Here is a 25,817-nt window from a genome sequence, read left to right as displayed (position 1 = left end):
GAAGTGCTTCCAAATGCAATTAGGTCATGCAGCAACCTATCACCACCGTGCTTCAAATTATCATTGCTTGCATTCATAACTCCTCTATGTAACTGCAATTAGCTCGAGTTGTTGAACTTGGTAAATATTCGTCTCGCTGAAAGTAAAATACTAAACTTCAACCAGCGTGACGGGTAGTGGTCTGAACGTGATTATGATAATTGCTGAAAGTATATGGCGTCCAATGATGGACATAATACGTAATACATGTATTGGCTGATAAGGTAACGCTAGCAACTGCTAGTTCAACTAGGTTTCACTAACACGAGCTCGATACCCCGTGAATTCGGTGTTTTGTTCAATATATACATACCTGATGCTGATTGTATTCATCGAGAATAATTGCCTATCCTTCCAACAACCATTATGTATACAAGAACCTTATACAATACTCCGAATTTCTTTTTTTACACATCCTATAAGTATTTCCCCTTTAAGATGTGTTACTACCGGCTCGAAACGCTGGTTCGTCACTGACTGGACCATGAGACAACCACGTATCTGCAGCAGTGGTCAGAGACACCGCTTCTTCCACACGCTACGCACCACACCTTTCTGTAAGTATTCCTATATATTGTATTAGATAAACACTATGTATTGTATATTGATATATCTTTGATGATTATTTTTGTAAATTATCATTTTTTAAGTATTTGTATTTAAGATATCTTTTGGTGATTCTCTCTCTCTCTCTCTCTCTCTCTCTCTCTCTCTCTCTCTGCGTACACACCAATATATTGATCTCTGTTCATACAACGTACGTGATTTCTGTACTACTTGTAAACAATGGATAAACAACCATATATAACCTTATCTCGTAATGAGATCGACAATCCTCTTGTGAAATGCGAATATGTAAATTTCGTCTTTGTAACGGTACAGTTTCTTGGTCTTTAAAATTATAGAGATCCATGTTTTCATAATGTATGTTTGGTATGTATTTTTTTTTTTTTTTTTTTTAATAAATTCTGATAAGATTTAGGGAAAGGGGCGAATCTAGAAGTAGTGGTTAGGTATGTGATTGATGGTAGCAGTCAGTGTGAAGAGGCAGACGACGCTGTTTGGCGGCGGGAGGTACTCGGCCCACAACACTCGCTGGAAGACACAAACCGGAGAGGCATGGCGAAGTTATATGAGTTGTCCCTCATCGTGAAGCACTTGCCCAAGGTATGTAAGGATATTGTGCTGCAGATTACAGGAGTGAAGGGCGGCTGGTTTACTAACAATACAGGCAGGAGGTTGTGTTTACTAGTTTACCATGGCGTGTGGTGCACGGGATATATGTAACTGGTTAACTTCAAAGACTACTCTAAAGACAATAATAAATATATTGGACTCCACATTTTTTTTTTATGAATTATCTTTCACCATACTCACTTCAAGATGAAACTTTTTTTTTCTGGTAGTTTTTTACTGTTTTGAATTAATCTGCTCTGTTTCCCCTGTCCCTTCCGAAAACACGATTTTGCGATAAAATGAAGCAAATTATTACAAAACAAACCACAGATTATCAGGAAAAAGATAATTCGTTGCTTAATTTATTCGAACGTTAACATAAACCTAAACCTAACCTAAGCAAAGCTTTACCTTACCTAACCTAACCGCAATATCTAAGAAATGCATATGACATTATCTTACTGGTTGTTAGGTTCTTCCTCATTACAGATGATGTTACCGAGAGATGTTGGCTATCGGTTTTTGGCAGCCTTGGGGGGTTGGGATAGAGTTTGGTGGTGTATTCAAAGAACTAGTGTAGCAGTGTGTTGTCCTCATGGGCTTTCACAGAAAGGACCAGATCAGGTATTGATAGAGGTACCGACTCTGTATACCCTGCCACCTCACCCACTCTTTAACATCTCTCCATAGATGTTTAATGTTTTGGTTATGAACTTTAATGTTTGATGAGTCTACCAAGTTTTCAGTGTAGACGATTTTATAATGAGTGTAGCCCAGCTTTTCTGTACTGTTGTAAGTTCCCCAGCTATCATTAATTATAATGGACTAGTGGCAAATGTGTAGGTGGGAGAAGTGTCTTTGTCCTGCTGCTCAGCCTCAGCCACTGAGCTCACCAACAGCACAATGAATCTTTTCTTAGAGATACACTCTATCCTCCCGAACAGCTAAACTTGCAAAAACACCCGGCCCCTCTCATACTTGGCGGCACACAATGACCATCTCATTTATTTCTACTACTTTACCTGGACTGCCAATAGTCTCTTGATTACTTATTGAGAAGTCTATCACCACACTACAGAGAGATTGGCAGTCTATGGACATGATTGGTGATATTTCCAAACACCTTATTACTGTTTTGTGGTCCCACTGCCAACTCAACCAGTGATTACAAACAGGACCACTTTCCAAGGAGGTAGACACTTATTTTGTGATGTTCCTTTTGTGTCACCTGTTCTATGATTACAGAACTCTTGCTTTTAGTTTTGGGGGATAATATAACTCCCTGTGCACCCCCAAATATTCTGGCTGTCTTTTTTCTGTTGGCACAGTATGTGGCACTTGGGGCACTTCACCACATTTGAGAGTATACCGTGTTCTCCTAGGAAATCTCTGCTCCTCTTAGAATCTTGAAAAACTGGTGAATACACTGGTAATTGTGCCACTACAACCAACACATGGCAACATCTTCCTAAGACTGATTCAGATATTTCAAATTAAGCTGCTTCCTTCTCCACACAGTGAAATACCATCGCAAAATGATTGGCTGAATTAATTCATTTTATATTTTTATAACTAGCTAGTGGTTTCATGTTCAAACAAAAGAACCTTGATATATCTTATAGTACTTGCACAAATAATGTGACATGCACACACGCACAAGCAAACACACCTAACCAGCATTCCTTAGTGCCCACCTCTCCATTGCACATGTGGGTGCATTGCTTTCCATTATTGACATAGCATTATGTTCATTCTTTTAAAACCTTTTAATATAGTAATTTGCAACAGGTATGTATGAGCTCAAATGACTCAAAATGAGAAGATAAAGAAAATCATGTTGATTATAGTGTAACACTGACACTTTTTTTCAGGTTTTACTCAGACTCGGCCAGTAGAACCTACGTATAGGTATCCAATTCAAATTTTTAACATTTTGCATTGTACTTTTTGTCAAATTCCTCCAGAAAGTGTATTTGTAATGAAATAGTTTTGTGATAATTGAGTAGTTTTTACTAATGTTATCATTTAGAAAATTTATTCATGGATTTTGACACTTGAACTAATTACAAAATTAAGAAATACATAAACATTAACAATTCTGTTTTATTTACTTAGGTCCAGTAGACAAAATTCCAGGCTTGGAGAAGTTTGATAGAATTTCAAATGCTCTAGACTGTTTAATCATTGGGTGTCCTTTAGGTGGCAATAAGAGAACTGTGTGGCTGATGTGGACATGTGTAGTGAAATGTATGTGAGGTGCTTTAAGCAGTCACCATGACTATCATTAACATAGCCAGTTACTCTGGTTGGTAAATTTATAGTCCTTCATCATACACTCACTTCAGGATGAAAATTCAATTTTTCTGGTAGTTTTTTACCTGTTTTGAATGAATCTGCTCTTCAGTTCCTCTGCAAATCAGTATTTTTTTATATTTCTCCTCACAACCCCAAAAAACTTGGTGTATCCACTCAGAAAGTACTGTATGGCAGCAATAATAAAAAGAAAAGGATTAATACAAAACACCAAAATATGCCAGAAGAAAATAGTTTTATAATCACGAAGTATCACTGTTGTGGAGAGTATTCAGTGCCACTACTAGCCATGCCAGCATATTTAAAATTATGTAAAACTAGAGATGTACCGATGCATGGGTATCGGTATCGGAATCGGTGGTATCGGCCCATTTTTTGGGTATCGGTATCGGCTTATTTTAAGCAGATACTTCCGATACCTAAAAGGAATCTACTACCTAGTGATATATTCGATATAAGATATTGATGATACCAAATTAATATGATATGGCGTATTAAGTTTCCATGGTGATTACCGTATGTCATAGAATACTGTTTTCTGTGGTAATAAGCCACAACCTCTAAATTGAACGTGTATGAAACGCATATAGGCTGAACTCTGGCATCCTGTCACACGATCGGTCATAAGTCACCACGCATTTTCACTGTCTCTCAGTCAGACGCTGCTCCTCCACCCACATAAAGTTCACACAGCTGAAAAGCTTATGTTTTTTAACTATAATCTAAGAATGTCAAACTTCAGATATTGAGAATCCAACAAAATGATTTGGTATATATATATATATATATATATATATATATATATATATATATATATATATATATATATATATATATATATATATATATAGTTAGGCACTTTGCATTATTGTAAATAACAGCATATTCTTATTTGATTTATAATTAACAGTGCTAGTGCTAGCCTTTTCCAAGATATCATACTGGAATAGGTGGAAGCTCAAATTATATATGTATATTAATTTTAATGCATGCTTAATTTTTGAGTTACTTGTGTTAACCTAAGGATGTAAAAATTCCATAACTAAGAAAGTAACGATTCCGTTTTGTAATCATGTGCATTGTGTATAATTTGTTGCATATTAATTATTTAGGATCATAGCAATACACTAGAAATTTATCAGTATTGGCCAAATTAGGTGGTATCGGTATCGGAATCGGCCAAAATTTTGGTATCGGTACTTCTCTATGTAAAACTTCACCAAAACTAACCTAACCCAAACTTTGATCCAACCTTTTAAGCCACCCTAACCTAGTTAAGGTAATACACACAGCAGATACATCATCCTCAGAAGAAATTAACTTTATCTAACCCAGTTTAATTGATACAACCAAAGCAAACTAACCTGACCTGACTAGCAACACTTAAGAAATTTATAAGAAGTCGTTAACTTTTTTCTCTTCAAAAATCAAGCAATACAATGGAAATAATCATGACACCCTGCCCATTCAGACATCTTCCATAGACTGATTCAAATCCACTCATTTCTCTCTATAAACCACTCTGATATAATAAACCTAGATAATGCATTATTTTTATTGATCAGTGGCTGCATGTTCAAACAAAAGCACCAGTCAGTGATTGATTTCACACACACTCTTGCAAATGTGACGACAATACACACACACAAATTAACACAACTAACAGCATTCTTTAGTGGCTGGCAGTCTATCACATGAGTGAGTGTTGCAGTGCATTAGCCCATTCCCCCAAAAAATTATAAATCTTTTTTTTAGTTTCAGTGTTATAAATAATTTGCGACTGGTATGTATGGATTCAAATTATTCAGAATGAGAAGCTCTATATCGTTGATTCCCAATCTTTTCTTCAGGCAACCCCATTCATATGCCTAAAGACATGACCATGACCTCACTGGCTTACTTGTATACTACATTGAAATTGTTATGTAATACCTAAGCAAAACTAGCCACCATCTCTTAACCAGTATGTGAGAATTAACAGTGTTTGATATTTTGAGAGATCTTGGCAACCGCAAGTTGGGAAAGGGTGAGAAAGGAAAGAAAAGCCATGTTGATTATGGTAAAAGACAATCAAAATACCCTTTGGTTGAGGTCACCTCAATTCACTTGTTAATAAGCATTTGTCAGTCATTCAAAGTGGATGTATTTTTGTCTTCAGATTATGGAGTTTTAGTTTGCCTTTCGCATGTATCATATTTTAACTTAATAATTACCGGTACCGTAGAATGGTAATTATTAAGTCATTGAATCTCATTGCATTATTGGAATGATTTTTGAATTGGAAAGAATGCTTTACACTTTTGTTATTTCACTTGTGCTTTTGGTTTCATATGACAAAGCTTTCTGACATTCCAGAATAGTACAGTGGGAGTAGTAAAGAGAGTTGCAGAATCTATCCTTGATGAAGGTGGATTTGTAAGCAAGATTGAAAGTTTGGGTGCAAGAGAGCTTCCCTACAGAATGAGAGCTCATGGTCAACTACATTCAAAAGGAAGGTCAGTCAGTACTTTAACTGTTGGGAATAACAGTGAGTAAATCTTTTTATAAGATATATTTGTATAGAAGTATCTTACAATGAGTAGACCATTTTTGAAGCTGAATATAATGTTTTAATTCCTTTTTTTTATAATGAAATGTTTTTCAGCTACTTCCTACTTGACTTTGTGGCTCCACCAGTAAAGATATATGACATTAAGGACAACTGCAAGCGAGATGTTGATCTGATAAGACCCATGGTATTCAGTAAAGAAGAGCCGTCAACAATAACCTGTACTCTTCATGAAGAAATCAAACCTCCAGCTTACAGGTATGTTTTCATAGACATTAGACATATTTGGAGCAATTTGAGGCAAGAATTGGCATGATGATACTTCAAATTACAAATGTTCACGTAATCTGCTGTAGCTTAACTAGTGTACAGAACCATACTGAAATTTTGTAGGTTAAAAAGTAAATAATTTTGTTTATTTTGTGGACAATTTTCATCTTGCACTTTTATATTGCAGATCTGAAGTTCAAAAGATGGTTGAAGAAGCAAAACAAAGAATACCTATTAATAAGAGGAGGAGGTTCAAGTTGGTTACTTCTGTTGGTTACAATCCATTTTGAAATATCAAAGTTTATTTGCAGTTTAGTTGTCCCTTACTTTCATGTACAAAGCAATTTTATTAATAAATGTATGCTTAATACAAGAGGGTTTGAATAACACTCGGAACATTTACTTTTTGTTACTTTTACTTGATAATATATTGTATAGTTCATATATTGTATATATTGTTCTTTAATGTAATGTAATTTCTAAGTTTCATTTTTTATGCGTAATATATATTGTTGTATAATATAGTTCATATTATATTGTAGTTCTTTATACTAATTTCTAGGTTACATTTTTTAATGTGGGCATATCTCTGATAAGTAATTTTGTATTTGATGACTTACCATATTTTTGTATTTTGCACAATAGGTGCTCTATAATCCTTATGACTTCTCTAATGCACGCTTTATCCATCATCTGGCCAAGTGGAAAACAGTGATGTCATTCTCAAAGCAATGGCTTCTGGGGATTGGTACTGCTCTCAAGACGAGTGATGATCCCAGAGCACACAAAGGATTCTTCTGGTGTTTTGAGATTTCTCAGTTATGGAGAACCTCCAAGTATGTTGTGTTGAGGTATTATGTTCTATTTTCATTTTCACATTTCCTGTTTTTTGCAAGATGTCTATTTCAATTCTTTGTGGTTCTTGGAGGAGGATGAGGCTAATTTTCCCCCCAGCAGGGACGCTTGCAATAGAGCACTATTGGCTTCTCCCCCTCGCAACTAGACTACTACCCAGCAAGGATGAATACCTCTTAAAGCTGCACTCTTCATTGGATCCCAGACTGTTGGATCCCAGCAGTCTGAAGCCCAGGAAACACACTGCCAAACACAAAGAGCATCCTCTGCTGGGATAAGAATCCAATCCTATCCTGCTAAACTGAGAGAAGAGCTTGGGGATATTGAACAGAAGAAAAGAGCATCATGTGGAGGATGAGAAGCAGAGACTAGAAGCGAGGCCTATGAAACCACTGCCGAGACAGCAGGCCTAACTTCTGATCTTGTTAGCTTCTGAGAGATTTAAAAAAGACCTCCAGCAACAAGAAGGCACTGTTGGTTGCATTTGCTGCTCATCTACATGTGGTACACGTCCAGTTCATCAGTGGCAGGCTGTGTGCAGAGAGTCATCAGATGTGTATTTGGCCAAGTATGGAGGTGGTAGAACTTCTCATCCTTGTCTCCTAAACAAATCTCCATGAGGTGGATGTTTTCATCACTCACCACCCCATGCTGCAGTTACCATTTCCAGCTAACAAGATAGGCTGCCACTTCACTGCACTGCTTCAGGACATCCCTCGCATGCAATTCCTCAAGACAGGTGAGGCTACCCACAACTGAGGGAGAAGGCTCAACCTCACTCTGGAGTCAAGTGCCCTTGCTGAATGAGCTATCTGGCAGGTGCACCCCACCCTCACAACCCTCCTGGTGACTCTGGTACTGGGGTATCAGAGTGAGCCAACTGGACCAAGTTTCAAGCCTACCTAGACAAGTGATGGGCTACCAACCAGCCGCTTGATGATCACTGGCAGGAGAGAGAGAGAGAACACAACCACGAGTGCCAGTGCCACTAACTTGAGACTCCTGCAGGATGTCGTCACCGGACCATGGCAGGTGTTCTTGAGAGCCAGAGAGGCTAAGTGGCTGGAGTGGTGCTGCTCCGTGCCACCCACCCGCACCCACAACAGGTCTTTCTCCCTTCAGGATTTGGAACAAGTGAAGAGTAGAGGCCACAACACAGCAGCCCACCAAGCTCAGGCCCATCTCCCTCCTAAGCTGCACAGCCAGAAAGGGTGAGAGAATAGCACTTGCACAGCTACAGTGGTGTGTGGGATCCCTTCAACAGCAAAGATGCCATACTGCTCAAGGTGTCATGGATGGCAGGCTGCCTGCATAGAAGGCATTCTATGCAGGCATTCTTAAGCTGAAGGAGTCCACCAAGCTTAGGCCAAAACAGCTGAGAATAGTGCTTGCATGGTGCATGGGACCCTTTCATCCACATGTGTTTGGCTACTACCAACCCATCGTCGTTGCCTTCCTCAATCTGGAGAAGATTTTCAAATTAGCCAGTTCACACACCATCCTTTAAGCCCTTGTGAGGATGGGTATGCTGCTGAATAGAATGAATGTCCCAGTGCAGCATCCTCAGTCCTCTCCTCTTCAACCTGCTGATGGAGCAGCTTGTGGCCCTGCCCTTCCCTGGGGATGCCTGCCTCCTGAGTTAAGCCAACAACCTTGCCCACATCACCACTAGCAAATGGAGTAGACACTCGGTGTAACATCACAAGTGGGATCCCGGGCCATGATGATGAAGGCCTGGCAGCTCCATCTCAAGAGAGTAAAGCTGGCCTGAACCCAAAACCCATCAATATTTCAGGTGTGGGTTTGACAAACAACTGTCCTTCACAACCCACACCACCTACCTGAGGGAGAGGGTGCAGGCCAGGATGAATGTGATATGGGTCTTGATGCAACTCACAGCAGGCACCACCTGCAGGACAGGAGCTACAGACCTGCAGCCATCACTGGCCAGATTAAGTAGGTGGCCATCCAGTTGCTCCTGGAGCTGTACACTGACTCCAGGGTTGGGCTTTAGGTCCTCCAGCAGCTGCATCCTAGTGACAAAGCCTCCAGAGTCCAAGGGCAGCAAGTGAGGCTCAACTCCCATGTGCGAGTAACAGCATGTTGTTGCTGCTGGCATTGCCCCCAGAAAAGCTGCAATGCCTCCGAGCAAGGCATGCTACACAGCATAGCACACCCACCAGTCAACACGATACTTCTCCCAACAATAACCCAAGGCAGACAGCATGCTGCTACAGCATGTGAGGCTGGGATTCTGCACCACAGAGGACCTGTATGATGACTTACAGGGTCAGGATACCCACTACCTCCTGTCTTGCCTGGCCACCACCCACCCAGCCTACCATGAGGCCAGTCCTCGTCCATCACACACCTCAATCTCAGTCTTGGTTATCAATGAACATGGCATTGCAGAGTACTTTGATGAGTGTGGGGGTGGCAGCATCATATGTTGGTGGAAAATTAATTGTCTGGCTGGACTGAAGATGCTGTGTAGCTTCTTCCTTCAACATCCCTGCTCTCCACAGTCTGGTCCTCTTTCTCCATTTCCTACACACAACATGCCATCATCTGCAACATAAATGATTAATTATGTATGTGAAATCTTTTGTCAATCTATCTTGTTCATTATCCATCATTGTATGACACTTAGGTATATAGAATTACCTTGAAAACACATGAATCCTTCTCATGTAAATTTTGATATTTTTAACACACTATTAATTGGCAATGACTACATGACACAGAGGGCAGTGGGCTCGCATGGTCATGTCCTGTTCAAGTGCTGAGTGCCTGCAAGCTTGACAAGTCCAGACTGCAGTGACATCCATTATTGGTCGGCCTGTTACAATGCAAGTAGCAAAGCGGGTGTTGCAACTGGGGCAAACACTAATCCTGAAATTGAAAACGAATATAATAACATTTCTACAATAAGAATCAAAATCTAAGAATCAAAATCTTATTTTATAAATTATTAGAAAAAAGGAAAAATTACCAGTCAGGAATCATTGTCTCGCAGTTGGTACATTCTGCTCTATTGCTTCGGGAATCCTTTGGGCTGTATTTCATGAAAATGTTCATGGCAAGATCTTCATATGCTTCTTTTTTCTCATGGGAGATCTGAAAAAGACTCATATCAACTATTATCCTGCACATAATTTAGTAAAAAAACCCATTCACAAAATTAGCAGCATCAGAAGTCTATAAATATGTAAAACCAGATCAAATGCAACGGCACTTACCTCGGGTAGTGCTTCAAGCCTTATGAATGCTCGAGAACAAGTGGCAAAAGCACGATTAGCACAAGAAGCTAAAGCTAAAAGTCCATAAATGTCTTCTGGATCAAGAATACCCTCGTAGTCTCTTAAATGAAGACACGTTTTCATAGCTGCATCAACATAACCTGCAAAATTCATAGAAATGAAAATTGAGAAACAAGAACAGTCATTACAGTGCTTTATTACGTAAGTAACATTCACACGTCTCGCAGCTTCAAATTTGTTTGTCTAATATACCTTCATAAAGTTGTCGCTGAGCTAGGAGGAAAAAGTGAAAAGCTTCTGCTCCTTTCCAAGGACTATCCAACATGCTGTTGTAGGAACTTTTGTCCATCTCTCCTGTGAGTCCTGGTCCATCATCAAACAGGCCCATCAAGGCTGCACTCCGACTGCCACCTGTAAGCACATAACCATGGCTACTAAAAAACACTATGAAAGATAATGATGAAACATTTGACTTATGTATTTCCTTCCTTCCTTGTCTTGCATAAAATTAATGTCATTTCACCTTTTCCAGCAACAGTGTTATTTTTTTCATTACTAATAAATACTGCATAGAAAAACCTCCACATACCCTCCTTCATGGTCTCCTTCATCTTCAAGTTGTGTTCCTGAACAAGCTGAGCAGCCAAAAGATAGATTTTCTTGACACGCAAAGGATGTGCCTTCTTTTTCCCTTCCTCTTCTGCAATCTTAAGAAAACAACAAAGGTACGAAATACACCCAATCACATTTTCTGAGGTCAAAATGGATACCAGTACATATGATTCTAAATATTATCGACTCAATGAACTTACTTGATACAATAATTTTGCAGCATCAAGAAGCTTGTCTGCTTTGCGGTAAAGTTCAATGGCTTGTAAACGGTTGCCTTTCTCCAAGAGATGCGAGGCATAACGAGCCAGAAGAGCACTTATTTCTGTCACATTGTGCTGCTTTGCAAGTTCCACAGCTTCATGCCACTGATTCAGAGCCACACAAGTATCAATAGCAGACTTAATACGATTGCACTGAAAATAAAAAGTGAAACAAAGGACTTCACTTTCCATCACTAACTTATAACTTATCTCTATATAGACTGATATCTCACTGTCATGGTAAGAGTTCACAAGGGACCTCCTCAGTCCTCTTTCATTTCAACAGCATTTTACAACATATATAATACAGAACAATAACTTTGTTTCTTCCCACCTTCATATATGCAGCAACAGCTTGTTGAGACATTCCTACACTGGTGAACATCTCTGCAATGGTTGGTAAGAGGGGAGAATTTTCAGGCAATGAGCGCACAAGAGATTCTAAAGACTCAAAATCTTCCAGTTGATAGTAGCATGTACTCAGCATTTCGTGATTATGTGCAGCTTCAAACTGTTTTACAGCATCATCCCTGTGAATGCATAAACCTGAAGTACAATGAGTGCAGAAGTGTTGATGAGCCAACATCATGATTTCATAGCATTATATGTGTAAGAATATAGCATGATATATAGAGAACACACAGTGAACGCTAACCACTTGTGTCTGTCTGCATAGTAATGACCAATGTTGTTCAAAGCTTCTTCCATCTGCACATCATCCCCAAATGATCCAGATTTGAGAAGCTGAACGACTCTGAACCAGTCCCCTAACTTACGGCGAAGGGAAATAGCAAGATCTCTGTAACAATAAGCCAGGTTTATTTAAAGAAGTGCAAGCCAAAATAACTATTAAAGAACTATAAGAGAACAAGAAATGTGATTAAAAACAAATTAGCCAAATTTAATCTTCTATGGAAACATTCTAAAAATCAAAAACTTATTTTATTTACATTAACAAACAAAATTCACAAAATACAACTGAAATCATCACTTATCACAAAATACAACTGAAATCATCACTTATCATCGTAATCTGAGTGACTAACCTGCGATCCACCTCCAAGTACAACCTTTCTGCTTCTTCAAAGTCTTTGAAGTAAGCTGCCACTTCTGCTTTCCTTAAGGTTTCGTTCTGAATGTTTGTGATCCTCTTCACTAACTGTATTCCTGGGTAATCCTTGCATCGGACAAAAGCTGCTTCAGCATTTTTGAGGTCCTGTTTTTCCAAGGCAGCTTCAGCCAATAAACGCCTGGAATACAATTTCTTGAGATGAAATTAAAAACGCATTCTATACTTAAAATGTAAAGCATTGTTGGAAATCCCATCTGATATTTCCACAGAACAATTTCTCTGTAATAATAAATTCAAGTATCCTTAAGAAATATTCAGTATGTAATAAGCAATCCCAATATTAAAGGTAGTATCACTTGCCAGAGTCTAGGATGTGGATTCTCATCAATAAAGGCAGCAGCATCCTTGATGGACACCTTCTCCAGCAGGTCCCTTGTGTCACGGAGACTCTTCACTTCCAAGGTCAACAAATGGTCCATACATGGTGATTCTGGCTCCCGCATCACTTCATCAAGCAATACTGCACGTATCTCAAGATCCTATCAATGGAGAATTGCTGAAGTAAAAACACCTTGAAAATGTGCATTAAGGAATTATCAATTATGTATCAAAAAGATTTATAGCATCCTGATATTGAAATTGCAAAAACAAAGTTCACATATGAGGCTACAGACCTGAAAGTTACAGAGGTACCCAGAGCTGGCTATAGGTTCCTCAGGATCCATGTTCCGAAATACATACATGCGTGTCTTCTCCATCATGGCAAACAATTCTGGGTTGTCTTGAGCCCAGCACATGTCCCACACATCCTTCCGTTCAAACTTCAGTATTGTGCCCATCACCTGCACGGAACCAAAATTAATCTTAAATTTGTTAAAGTGCTAAATCTCTTTCACAGCATCTGATCAAGATTACTCAGCTTAACACATGTTCCATGCATCTGTCAAAACTCATATATACCAAATTTCAGATTTTCATTTACTTCTTTTAGTTACTATTCTTCAATCTTTTTATTTTGATGCAGTGTTGTTCTTTGTTCTGCATCTTTCAGCTTGCAAAAATAGGTTATCAATACAAAAAATTGAGAAGAGATCATAGTTAGCTTCCAGGAAAAGTGAAAAACTTACTTCAGATCCATTATTGTCTGATGATCGAGTGTCCAGATCAAGGAAGGTCAACAGTCCAGTGATGTCAATGATGGCTAAACGACTGAAAATAAACAATAATTAAAAGCATACACTAGGACTAAGTGTACTTGAACAAGTCTAATAGTTACTTCACCATGATCTTATGATAAAAATAGCTTTTCCTGATATAACCTGATCTTGATTATCTGAAATGATTCAATATTTTGTAGCTGTGATATATATTCTGAAGTCAAAATATAGAATGACTCATATACAGCAATGTTTAACCTAAAGAGTAAAACTTGTTTTCATCAAGAAAGCTAGTCAAACTTTTACACTTACGAAGAGTTACAATTAAGTGCCAGGCGGTGAGGGCGGCAAGGCAACGAATACCGAGCTGTGAGGGCAACATGAGGCAAGGTGTAGCGCTGCAGGGCTCCAGATTCTCTCCCAACCACCAATATTTTTTCACTTGCAGTCATGGAACATACTGGGTCATTTGTGGCCTGAAAATAAAGATATAAACTCTAAATTTCTTTACTCTCATGTTGAACGAATATAGTATTTTGCAAGAATAAACATCAAAGATATGGAGATACAATTCAATAATATAAAAGTAGCCAAGAGTGGAAAGCTTGAATACATGCCTAATTTTAATACAGCACAGGTCAATTTCTCACACAAACAAAGCACAGCTCAGTGACAAAAAGATTTACTAAAGACTTGTTTATCTGTGTCTGAATGCCAAATGTACCTGTACACATTAAATAAATCTTCCAGGACCTGTTTCCCTTTATAACTATGTCGAGATGATACTAAAACAGAACTCACAAACCTCATAAAGTTTGTCCCCTTCTCTGAATACATCTGACATCCCAGTGGGGGCGTCATCAATGTGGTATAGCCGTTCTTGTCGTTCTAATTTACCTGCACCTGTATGTTTAAGACGTCAAGAGTATATAATCTAGATGAATGATCAAGAAACTAACAGATTTACAATTGTCATCTCAGTTTCTCTGCTACGTAGGAAATAATAGTTCAATTTAGTATGGCATGAAAAGACACAGAATCTTATACACAATCATATATCACTAATAATGCTAGTAAATGAAAAATATATTACAAAAGCTATCTCAGAGAAATTAGATAATACATTACTTATCAGTTCAGTGGAGCTATGGGCCTTGGGTGTCTTGAAGTGCCACAGGTAGAAGTTCTCTTTCGAGGCAGCAAACACATAACTGCTTGTCATTGTCAAGTAATGGGGCTCAATGTCAATGTATTTACCTGTGAAGAAAACATAGGCACTAAATGTAAAATTCTATATCATATGAATACAACTCAATATCTTATTTAATAACTACTAACTTTGTATTGCCTCAAGTCATGGTATCCCCACTTGTATAGCCATCAGCATAAATACTGTTGATGCCTATTTTGCATTTCATAATTAATTCCGGTAACTCACAACTACTTACTATCCACAGGTGTTCCAATAGCATTGCAGATGATAAGGCCAAACTGTCCAGAGCCATCATCAGTTCGGACTGCCAATACACAATGTTCCCCAGATGATGCCATGCCCATCAGATATTTAATATGTTTAATGAAATGCTGTAAAAGACCAAAGAAGTCTTAAAAAATGCAAGGAAAATCAGAAATCAAACAAAATTAGTCATTGAGCCAGGCATGTGAAGGTGCATTAGGATATTCACTTCCATCACACACCCTGGCACCAATGTTCATTTAAAAATATCTAAAACAAAGACACTATTCTATGATGAGAATGAACAAATTTATCATGGCTAACTGTATCAAGGCTCTGCCTAACAATGAAATAAATTAATAAAGAGAAGTTAAAATCTCACAGAATAGATGACTCATCATGGGCAGCTTTGTGTAAAAGTTTTTTACATGCTATAAGAGTGGTGGAATGAAGCCTGAAATAAGAAAATATGGATAAAGATGAAGATACAATCATCATACCTCATTGTTTTTGGTATCCCAGAAGGTGACACAAGCCTCAGAGCGGTCTGGCTTTGTAAAGGTGTACACAACAGTGTTGGAGAAGAAGCACCATCGATAATCTGGACGGATGTTTGCAAAATAAATAAATGAATCAACTGCCAAAGCAATACGGAGGGATCCACCTTCCCATGAACATGCTGTAATTTGCTTGCCAGGCACTTTCAAAGTTCGAAGATGCTGAAAAAAAAAATAGTGTGTGAATTTGGTATATATGAAATCACCTATTATTACAAGTAGAATTTCATAATTTCTCTCCAAAACTTTCTATCTTTTGATATAAAAATGCTTTCTATGTAACATGGATCCACCAGTAGTAAGATTTACATCAACATTCAAAACATACAAACCTCTCCAAAAGGATTATAAAATTGAACCACATTGCAATCCTTCTCCCCTATGCCAGAGAGATGAAGAGTGCCTGCAACAGCCATCACACTACCATTGTGGTTCCACTGACAGGCACACACACTCATGCCAGTATCTATTAGAACAGGCACTGAAAAATAAATCCATTGTCATACCTATAAGAAGGGCTTCTAGATACAACCAACACTATAAAGCAATATGCCACAATTTCTGTCTTCATGGTGCACTTATAGCCATGCCAGTATAGAATGTATCTTATCTTTTACAATACATTCAACACTGACTATTCATCTAATAATAATGAACTGACTTACTATCATCACTTTCATTCCTCATGATCTGCATTCTGCCATTGTCATAACAAATAGCCAGTGTGGGGCAGTCTGGATCAACATAACCATTGCGTCCATTGTACCAAGACAGTCCTACCACCATTGCTCCCAACCCCATGCTGCCCAGACATTGGATGTTGAGGCGATTCTGAAAGGTATAAAATATTTCATTACACAATCAGCAACAACTATTTTCTATTATCATTAAGGATGTATACTGAGGTACCACTAAATACTGAGATAATCTAAAGGAATAATTTTGAATTTATCTGACAAAAAAATATAAATAAATGAATAAATAAATAAAACAATGGACCATTCCATTCCATTCATTTTATGCAATATGAAGAACATACAAGCAGCATATGAAAATACTAAATAGGTATGCTACACAGAACAAGCCTCCAGTACTCACAACAAAGCCACCAGTGTTGTCATACACATGCACTTCTCCATTGTGAAGAGAGAAAAGAAGCAAGCAGGAGTCAGGGGACCACTCCACACCCATGAGATGGTGGCCCTTAAGTTCTTTGCCCCAAATCCTGTTTCCATCCACACTTCCTACAATGACTGCGCCTGAAGGATTGTTACAGACACGGTTACATGCGATGAAAATACATATTCAAAGAAATATATATATATACAAGAAAGTTCATAGTACCAGCTGCAGCTAGACTCATCAAATTATTCACATTATCACATCACATTTGAAAGATGTGAATGTAATCATCTGAAATTGTTGGATTAATTAACATTCCATATCAAATAATGCTGAAGTATCAATGATCAATATATATATATATATATATATATATATATATATATATATATATATATATATATATATATATATATATATATATATATCACTATGAACAAAGAAAGTTAACAAAAATTCAAGACAAATTAGAATCTACCACTGTCAACTCACCATCTTCATAAACAATGCATATCTTCTGTCCATCTGCATTCCATGCCATCCCACGTACTACAGATTTATTCCTATTATTGATCATTTCTTCATACCAAGAACCCTGAAAAAAATGTGACAACAGTAAAAGCAAAAATATCTTTTTTGCTTTCTATTCATCATCTAGTATAGTGACCACAATGTTACATTACCTTATACAACATCCACACAATAATGAGACCACTTTGGTCAGAAGATGTTAACTTCTGGTGAGATTCATTCCATGTGACAACTTGAATTGTTCCCGAGTGTCCCTCTAATGTCTGGTTCATGGACAAATTAGAGGGAGCTGCAAGACCTTTAATCTTGGCATCCTTGCCTGGAATACCAAAGAAACTATATCATTTGAAATAATTCAGAAAACCACTACAGGATCCTCTCAAGTTTCATGTGAGAAATACCCAAAATCAAATAAAATACATAAAACTATAAAATTTTATCAGAAATAAAGGACAACACATTGTGAATGATAACCAATAAGATAACATATTTATAAATATCATACCAGCTTCCAGTTTCAGGACTTTAAGCAAGCCATCATCACCGCCACAAGCAATGTAGCCTTGTTCTTTATTCCAACCCACACATCTCAAGTGAATGTTGTTAGGTATGGCAATCTGTGGGATACAATAAGTTGTAGCATAGTTAGACAAGTTACAATCCAAAGTGCCAACACCAATAAGATATATAATCACATGAAATCAACATAACTTTTCAATACAATAAAAGTGTCTTTCAAATTATTAGTTCATTGCTCACAGATAACAATAAAACTAGTACCATAATCTAAATGTTATATGAATGTACATTTTAATATGGAAAATATACATAGAGGCAAACAATGAATGTTCTACAAACTACATTACAATATTTGAGGATTATGTGTTTGGATGTGATGAAAGAAACAATTCCAATGTTATATATTACTTTATAGCTAAACTTCTGAAAATAAATTAACTCCCTAATTACTTCTCAAGTGATCAACATAAACAATATGCAAAATCCTTACCTTTTTACTAAGATATATGAACATTTTGAAAGGGTTTTCCTCTTTCTTATTTTTTTGTATTTTCTTTTTACCGAGACAGCTGTACTACATGATCTTCTCAAGGGGGAAGTTTCCACTATGAATATATATTCATTTTCAGTGGCTGCATCATCTGAAATTGACGAGGTATTCAGTAGAGCAGTTGTGTAATCAATTAAAAAAAAAAAAAAACTAAATTACTATGTAGTTCTTTAGTCAAGATATTTGCTCACTAGATTCGATACAAACTTGTCAATGATAAAGATTAAAAAATGTGATAGATAAAGTAAAGTGCTGAGGAAGCTAAATATTTGGATAAAGGTGAGAGAATATTACACCATCTACAGGCTTACCAAGCATCCCTGACTACTTCATGGATGGTACTCTTGGAACCAAAGCGCATAGTAATGCCTTGTTTTCCTGACTGCTTTATGTTAACCTACAGCGTGTTCTGTATCTTGGATAACCATGTGCTATGTAACGCCAGTAAGTGTGAATCCACTTGATGTAACTTTCCTACACATTAAAAGTAAAGGAATGGAATGTCATTTGTTTTACCTTGCTATGTGACAACAACACACATCTTTATTTGGATTGTATGAAAACTTACCTCCAGTGTGTTAATGGAGCCCAATTATCCATAACTACATGGAAATCAACACAGAAATTTGTTGAGAACTGCGAAATACCACAATTGTTGGCCACTTGTTGACATTCAGTGTTTGTGTACACCAGTGTTGCCTGGCAACGGTAGCGCCGGGGGAGTGAAATGCCACATGCCACATGAGACTCACAGAAACGTCCCGCCAAGGATTTTGCGCCCTAACTTTCCTTGCATTCTGAAGATGTAGACAGTGAAAGCCAATCATATTTGTAGGAACACTATCGAGTATTGATTACGGTTTTGCGCTAAGGACGCCAAATCACCATCATACTCAGATAGTCACGTAAAATCCCCTTGAACTACTAATATTTTAATTGTACTAATATTTGGTAATGGTGTGCAAATCGCCCAGAACTTGTACAATCGACCGTTAAATAGTTGTACTGAGGATGTCGTAACTACGCACTCTGGCAAGCTGTTCTAATTTTTAACCAAGACAAGGCCTAGCCTTGTCTTCAGGGCCGTTTCTAGCTTTGTGGGGGCCCTAGGCAAGATGCTGTTTGGGGGGCCCTAGATTTCAATTTTTCGTTGGAGCCCCTGGGTGACTTAGGAAATTTTAATTTTCCAAGCTGCCCAGGGGGGCTCCCTGGTGGCTTGGGGGCCCTAGGCAATCGCCTTGTCCGCCTATAGCTAGAAACGGCCCTGCAAGTTGTCTTGAATAACTTGTATAACTTATAGCAGTGTCCTGACTGTCCTCTGTTACCAGTTTCATCTGGTGTTGTTGTCTTGTCAACGTTGTAACACTATCAAAAAGCCTGTAATCACATGCAGTCAGAGCAGTGGGGGTCCATGGTGAATTAAGCAGCTTAGCAAATAGCAGAAACTAACGTGATTCATCCTCTCAAAAGAAACAAATGAAAATCTTTCTAATACATCCGTGTCACTTACAGTAATGGAATTCACATATTTTGTAGAGGACTATGCTGGCTTGTAGTAAACTTTTGGTGGGGCCGCGATATGTCATTTAAGTAAGTAACTACATTCATTGGACGTCCATGACACCTGATTTATAGACACCACAACTCCCACAGGACCCACAATGCCCTAATGATGTAAACAGCCACAAGAGGAGGAAAACTACTCACAGAACTGATTCTGACGCAATGTTGATTTTCCAAAACATTGCTACAAATCAATAAAGAAAATTTCGCGTGTAAAAAAGTTAATAAACGTGTAGTAACGGGAGTGTATTACCACAGCATGTAGTCGTGCCATGTGCTACTAACAAGGACCAATACTAACATTAACCAACAATTGATGTTTGTGTGAACAAACTTAAAAACAGAGGGTAATGAATTAACATTCATTAATGCAGTTTGAAAACTGCAAAAGTGTAACAGTACTTACCGTGCAGCCTTTCACGTAACGATGTCTTCTGGAGCACCTAACTTAAAACATCCACTAGCGGTGTGACGTTTAAAAAACTCAATTGGAGCCATTGGGAATGTTGTTCTTTACAGGTGAACCACCGAAGTCTACCCAGACCTACAGTTCTGAATTTAATGATTCTGTACATAGAACATGGTTAGCCGATCAGATTCCGGCGACTTACTTTGTTTCTTGGAGGAAATTACTGAATTGAGCGCCTCGAAGGCCAGGCCGGGTTCTTCGGAGTCATTAAGGTGCTTGGTCTGCTCTTGTTGACGTGGAAACATGGGCTGACTGCAGTAAGTAGAGTAGAGGAGAATAGCAGACCGTGGTAATACCGTCTAACTGATGTTTCCAAGTGTTTGACGGCGTAGTTTCATGGGTTAGCGCCCAGGCTGCTCTAACCTCCATCTAGTATCTTCCTGAGTTATACGCAATAGAGAGGAGGTAAATCTACCTTGGCTGGGGTAAGTCAAAGCCTGAATATTCAGCTCATAGTGGTAGAAAGTAAAAACAGTAATAGTAAAACGCAGTCTTGTATGAATGTACTAAGGTGTGGTGAGGACCGACCAGTGGACTGACCGATCTGTCGATCTTCCCATGCCTCTCCGCCAGCCGCAACTGGAGGCCGATGAAACTCCCACTGTCCACAGCCCTGGTTCAGTGAATCAACGAATCAAAGGAACCAACACATACTTAAAAGCCCACATACACGTGAAGAGTATATATTCTATAAAACAACAGTCTAGGATCAATAGAGTAATGCACATCAAAATGCGCACACACATACACAAAAGGCACCGTACATAATTGAATGAAATAAAGAAAACTTACGTGTGCTTCGAACTGCTTCATTTATTGCTCTCCTTCACTACAATTTTCTATTGTATACGTCCTCTGGTAAAGTCTCGATTTCGCTGTTCACTTTTGCTCTTATACCCAAATGGTGCACTTTGTCTAAATATTATCGAACTTTTTAACACAGTGAGAAACATTATGTATAAGTACCATTCATATTAGTCCGCGCTACTCAGCCGTTCACATTTTCCCTCAGGTGTGCAGACAACATGGGATTTAGCCATTTACGTATAATAGCACGTACATGCAGTTTCTCTACCAATCTTTCTGTTCTACCTAGTGCTGTTTAAGAAGAATGAGCTAAAGAAAATCCCTGCCTTTCCAAGTTTTACACATTCGATAAACAACAAATTTAACTATAATTACATACTGAACTATCGAGAGGGAAACATTCTCATTACCAGCCAAGAAAATACATCATGATTGGCTCCATTAGACTATACAACAACGTAACTCCACTGGCCCGTTTAGTCCTATTCGTGTACATAGCTCCAATCATTTGTTTATAATTCAAAGTCAGGGAGGCATATTTTGCGACCATCCACTGTTAAAAAAGACTGACTGGCAAGCCTCTCCCACACCCATCCCTTGGTGACCAGGTTGTGCCTAGCAATCTGTACATTAACCATTATCTGAGAGGCCACGGGATGGTACGCAACAGTAGTGAGGCAAAAGAATCACCCTACCAGCACTTCACTTTACTCTTCTCTGTACATCTTTCCATGACTTGTACAGTACCTGAGAGAGAGAGAGAGAGAGAGAGAGAGAGAGAGAGAGAGAGAGATTCTTTAGCGTCTGTTTTGGCGCATAGGGAGCTTGAATTACCTTTCTAACTCATCCACTCATCCACTGCCATATCACCGCCTCCCAATCCTGATATTCGTATGGTTACCCCTTCACTCTCACTTTCAACACAAAAGGCCAACAGTCCACCTAGTCAGCCGCAAGTTAGTAATTAATAGGTCCAGAGACAATCCTTTTCTTATAACATTTTCGCAAGTATTTTTTTTTTTTTTTTTTCAGCGGTCGTGGAAATGTATGTGGAGTTTTAGGACGAGAAGTAGATTGGTTGAGGGAAGGGCACCGTTGATTGCTTCACTTTCTGGAGGTGTGTCAGATGTGTGCGTTAATTTCTCGTATATACGCAGCAGCCAGTCTCCTTTGGTAAGTCTCCTTCCGTAAACTTACTTACTTCCTTCTTTTTCTCTTTAATATCATTTTGCGTGCAAGTCTCAAACAGCACCAACAAAAAAAGGAGTTTTGTCTTCCCTTCCGCAAGTTCTTTGTTGACCACAGGAAAAGGAAGTTACACTGTAGTCTCTTTCTCTCTCTCTCTCTCTCTCTCTCTCTCTCTCTCTCTCTCTCTCTCTCTCTCTCTCTCTCTCATTGTTGCCTCATGAAACATAAAAGATCATAAATCTTTCCATTGTCCATGTGTAGACGCACCTACTTGCTCTCATTTTTTCTTTTTCTTTTCTTCCGATCCCTACAAGTGACTTTCTACATGAGTAATGGAACGGTGGCAGAATGAAAGGTCCGAACGTACCCGGTTTTAGTGAGAGAGAGAGAGAGAGAGAGAGAGAGAGAGAGAGAGAGAGAGAGAGATACAAACAAACAGAAAGACAGACAGACTCACCACATGTATTTGTATCACATGTGGGAACTGCTGCTCTAAAAATATTCTAAAGTTACTATCTACTGAAGGAGAAACAGTAGCATGAGACATCCCTCTGCAAAGACAACAGGAGGTAGGTATAGAAGCTTCCACGTGTCCAGAATATCCTGCTTTTCTGGTTGACTTTCAGCTGTCCATTTCACTGGCCAGGTGACATGCCTCTTTTTTATGGCAATATATAAGAGGCAGATTTCAGAATACCTAATCGGTCATGTAGCCAGGTAGGGACACTCTTTTTGTGGCCATCTACCATGCGTCACCAATGACTTAAGGGGTTAGATATATGAAAGTAGCGCCGGGAAAGGCGTATCTACGGGGCAGGCAAAAACTGGCCCCAAGTGATAGTATTCTTGCTGGGTGTGGCGGCCTGGCTCGACCTCCCCGGTCAGTCACTGAGCAGACTGAGGCGCGGCAGCATGAAGCGGTCTGGTGCGTTGTCTTCCTCGACACACCAACTTAATTCCTTTTCTCTCTCTCTCTCTCTCTCTCTCTCTCTCTCTCTCTCTCTCTCTCTCTCTCTCTCTCTCTCTCTCTCTCTCTTTGAGTGTGAATGCAGTGATTGAGTTTTTTGTTTTTGTTTTTCTAAATCATACCATGTTTACTTTCTTTCGTGACTAAGTAGAATATATATTTTTTTTTCTGCTGCACTAGTAATGCAAATGTTTGTCCATGTGGGTGTTATTTTGAAAAGCGTTTCTTCATCTGTCTTTTCTTTCCAGGAGCCATGAGAGGTACAGCGCTAGCGGTGCTGCTGCTGCTGCTGGATGCTACGCTTGTTGAGAGTGGAGGAACGCATGGCAAAGGAGGCCATGCGCCGTTGCTTGGAGATGTGAAGGTGTTCGGGTGCCGTCCTGAGGTGCACTACGTGACACACTATCGCACCAAGTTTCAAGATGTAAGTCATACGCCATGAGGGAAACCATTCAGCAGAAGAGAGAGAAAAAAAAAGAAAACATGCCATGAAAGGTAACTTTTGTTCGTTGGCATAGCACTGACTGATGAGCGAACCTTGTTATTGCAGGTACCAGTCTACAAAACCATCACCGCTCATGACTTGGAGGTGAAGCCCCACAACGAAGTGATCTACAGCACAGTCGTCAATGTCCACACTAGATCACTAACTACAACAGTTTACGAGACTTCCACTGAATATCTGACCAGAGTAAGTGTCACGTAGAACAAACCTTCCGGGACCAGAGGTGAGTGAGTTGTGATCTGTGATTGGTTGACCTCCTTTGCGATAGGCAGGAGTGGAAAACAATTGATACAAAGCTTCTTATATCAAAACATTGTCATTTTCCTCAGGTGTCACGACGCGAGCTAACAGAGACGGTGACGCGCTTCCTATCGGTGCCCTCCTACGTCACCAGCACTAAGGTCGTGGAGCAAACGCGAGCTGTGGATGTCACTACGCAAGTCTTCAATACGGAGCAGGTCCCTTATCCTGTCACCCTCACCGAGCTGGCCACACTTCAAGCCACTGTTACCGTGCCTGTGACTTTGGTAGAGAAGACTCCAGTACCTGTCACGAGAGAACATCTAATCGTCGACACCTCCACTGAATACCAGACAGTGATACACACCAAGCCCGCTTACGGCTACGGAAATGATGTCATCGTGGTAACTGAGAATGTCGTCAATTTCCATCCTTCTTACGTTACGCAGACCCATTACGAGACCAGCTACGTCACCCACACCAGCATCCAGCGCGTGCCTACTTACGTGACACACACAGTGCACGCCCCCTGCCACTCTTCCTACTATTAGCAGAGGCGACGCGTTGGCCACCCTATCTCCCGCTTAGGCGTCGCTTCACCCTTGTCCTATTTCTCTGTGTGAACGTTCATGTCAGTTTGTGTATTCTGTTTCATGTTTCTGAACACATATCTCAGGTACTGTTATTATCATTATTATATTTTTTTTTAATTGAATTTGATATTGCGTATATTTTTTCATCCACGTGTAGTTAGAAATAATATTGTTTTTAAATCATACTCATTTGATTTTCTGTCATCCCTTTTTCCCCATACAATACTTCTTCATAAAAACGTTGAGCAGTCTTGGGTTATATAAGGAGACTTTTTTCTTTTTCCTTTTCTTTCCTTCATTTTAGATACTAATCAGCTGTTCAGTATCATCAAATGCTGCAACTCTGTCTTATTCATTTCTTTGGCCACATGTCACACATCAAAGAAGATCACACTTCCATGGATGTTGTTGATTAATGACATATCGTATTAAGATTCTAAATAAATATTTGTGCTGTTTAGTATGTGGTGTTCTTATTCCTGACAGAAAGTTCATTACCGACAACACTCTTGCTCCATAACCGTCAGTAATAGTTCATAGTATCGTAATACTACAATTCTTCAGCATAGAACTTAACAAGATCTTTTAAGTAAGAGAGAGAGAGAGAGAGAGAGAGAGAGAGAGAGAGAGAGAGAGAGAGAGAGAGAGAGAGAGAGAAGTGCATAAACCTTTGAGATGTCTCGTCGCTCGGCGTGGAGGGCCGTTGCTACATTGCCATGTATGGCCTAGTGCACCTTAATTTGATATTTGAAAGTAGCAGAAGAGGCAAGTATAATCGTGTTCCACTATCAGAACTGACTTTATGAAATATGTTATCATGAGAAAATCTTGTGTGTGTGTGTGTGTGTGTGTGTGTGTGTGTGTGTGTGTGTGTGTGTGTGTGTGTGTGTGTGTGTGTGTGTGTGTGTGTGTGTGTGTGTGTGTAATTCATTACGGTTGTCTGCTGGTCATCCAGCCAGCCTTTTCCTATTACGGAGCGAGCTCAGAGCTCATAGACCGATTCACACACCGGGAAAGCGAGGCCACGACTCCTCGAGTTACATCTCGTACCTACTTGCTGCTAGGTGAACAGAGGCTACACATTAAGAGGCTTGCCCATTTGCCTCGCCGCTTTCCGGGATGTGTGTGTGTATGTGTGTGTGTGTGTGTGTGTGTGTGTGTGTGTGTGTGTGTGTGTGTGTGTGTGTG

The 25,817-nt window shown here is 39.2% G+C and overlaps 3 protein-coding genes across 7 annotated transcripts in view; 2 read left to right on the top strand and 1 right to left on the bottom strand.

Annotated features, from left to right (window-relative positions):
• The first annotated feature begins 1,051 nt into the window (after positions 1–1,051).
• On the top strand, positions 1,052–6,716 carry LOC123503981 (probable 28S ribosomal protein S6, mitochondrial). The gene is made up of 4 exons (XM_045254163.1): positions 1,052–1,206; positions 5,884–6,023; positions 6,173–6,334; positions 6,534–6,716. The coding sequence occupies exons 1-4, from the start codon at positions 1,159–1,161 to the stop codon at positions 6,634–6,636; spliced, it is 453 nt and encodes a 150-aa protein (XP_045110098.1). The 5' UTR covers positions 1,052–1,158; the 3' UTR covers positions 6,637–6,716.
• Positions 6,717–9,627: 2,911 nt separating this feature from the next.
• Positions 9,628–25,817, bottom strand: part of LOC123503972 (WD repeat-containing protein 35-like) — a 45,893-nt gene continuing 29,703 nt past the window's right edge. The window contains exons 1-27 of one of the 5 annotated variants that reach the window (XM_045254140.1): positions 20,870–20,886; positions 20,472–20,709; positions 18,238–18,388; positions 17,734–17,845; positions 17,381–17,547; positions 17,190–17,292; positions 16,674–16,834; positions 16,241–16,406; positions 15,908–16,056; positions 15,519–15,737; positions 15,011–15,146; positions 14,691–14,819; positions 14,368–14,465; positions 13,875–14,038; positions 13,533–13,614; positions 13,080–13,247; positions 12,766–12,944; positions 12,380–12,583; positions 11,989–12,132; positions 11,668–11,863; positions 11,274–11,486; positions 11,051–11,168; positions 10,714–10,872; positions 10,441–10,601; positions 10,194–10,318; positions 9,866–10,093; positions 9,628–9,769 (exon numbers count right to left, since the gene is read on the bottom strand). In XM_045254140.1, coding sequence (XP_045110075.1) covers positions 9,919–10,093; positions 10,194–10,318; positions 10,441–10,601; positions 10,714–10,872; positions 11,051–11,168; positions 11,274–11,486; positions 11,668–11,863; positions 11,989–12,132; positions 12,380–12,583; positions 12,766–12,944; positions 13,080–13,247; positions 13,533–13,614; positions 13,875–14,038; positions 14,368–14,465; positions 14,691–14,819; positions 15,011–15,146; positions 15,519–15,737; positions 15,908–16,056; positions 16,241–16,406; positions 16,674–16,834; positions 17,190–17,292; positions 17,381–17,547; positions 17,734–17,845; positions 18,238–18,261 — 3,552 coding nt within the window. In that variant the 5' untranslated portion in view covers positions 18,262–18,388; positions 20,472–20,709; positions 20,870–20,886 and the 3' untranslated portion in view covers positions 9,628–9,769; positions 9,866–9,918. Of the gene's footprint in view, positions 9,770–9,865; positions 10,094–10,193; positions 10,319–10,440; positions 10,602–10,713; positions 10,873–11,050; positions 11,169–11,273; positions 11,487–11,667; positions 11,864–11,988; positions 12,133–12,379; positions 12,584–12,765; positions 12,945–13,079; positions 13,248–13,532; positions 13,615–13,874; positions 14,039–14,367; positions 14,466–14,690; positions 14,820–15,010; positions 15,147–15,518; positions 15,738–15,907; positions 16,057–16,240; positions 16,407–16,673; positions 16,835–17,189; positions 17,293–17,380; positions 17,548–17,733; positions 17,846–18,237; positions 18,389–18,608; positions 18,627–18,865; positions 19,011–20,471; positions 20,710–20,857; positions 20,887–25,817 lie in introns of those variants that run through there. The other 4 variants (XM_045254139.1, XM_045254137.1, XM_045254142.1 and 1 more) reach the window with 4 other exon arrangements.
• LOC123503983 lies at positions 23,124–25,089 on the top strand. The gene is made up of 4 exons (XM_045254166.1): positions 23,124–23,249; positions 23,540–23,715; positions 23,842–23,982; positions 24,126–25,089. The coding sequence occupies exons 1-4, from the start codon at positions 23,237–23,239 to the stop codon at positions 24,585–24,587; spliced, it is 792 nt and encodes a 263-aa protein (XP_045110101.1). The 5' UTR covers positions 23,124–23,236; the 3' UTR covers positions 24,588–25,089.

This window comes from Portunus trituberculatus, chromosome 15, assembly GCF_017591435.1.
Source record: "Portunus trituberculatus isolate SZX2019 chromosome 15, ASM1759143v1, whole genome shotgun sequence".
Taxonomy (NCBI): domain Eukaryota; kingdom Metazoa; phylum Arthropoda; class Malacostraca; order Decapoda; family Portunidae; genus Portunus; species Portunus trituberculatus.
Note: the sequence above shows the minus strand (reverse complement) of the source record. Positions and strands in the feature narration are given on the sequence as shown.

Excerpts from the sequence above, each read along its gene's own strand:
- LOC123503981 (XM_045254163.1), top strand. The coding sequence starts at position 1,159 with ATGGCGAAGTTATATGAGTTGTCCCTCATCGTGAAGCACTTGCCCAAG. Across the intron at positions 1,207-5,883 it reads TCGTGAAGCACTTGCCCAAG|AATAGTACAGTGGGAGTAGT; the intron begins GTATGTAAGGAT and ends CTGACATTCCAG. Across the intron at positions 6,024-6,172 it reads CAACTACATTCAAAAGGAAG|CTACTTCCTACTTGACTTTG; the intron begins GTCAGTCAGTAC and ends AATGTTTTTCAG.
- LOC123503983 (XM_045254166.1), top strand. Across the intron at positions 23,716-23,841 it reads ATCGCACCAAGTTTCAAGAT|GTACCAGTCTACAAAACCAT; the intron begins GTAAGTCATACG and ends TTGTTATTGCAG. Across the intron at positions 23,983-24,125 it reads CCACTGAATATCTGACCAGA|GTGTCACGACGCGAGCTAAC; the intron begins GTAAGTGTCACG and ends CATTTTCCTCAG.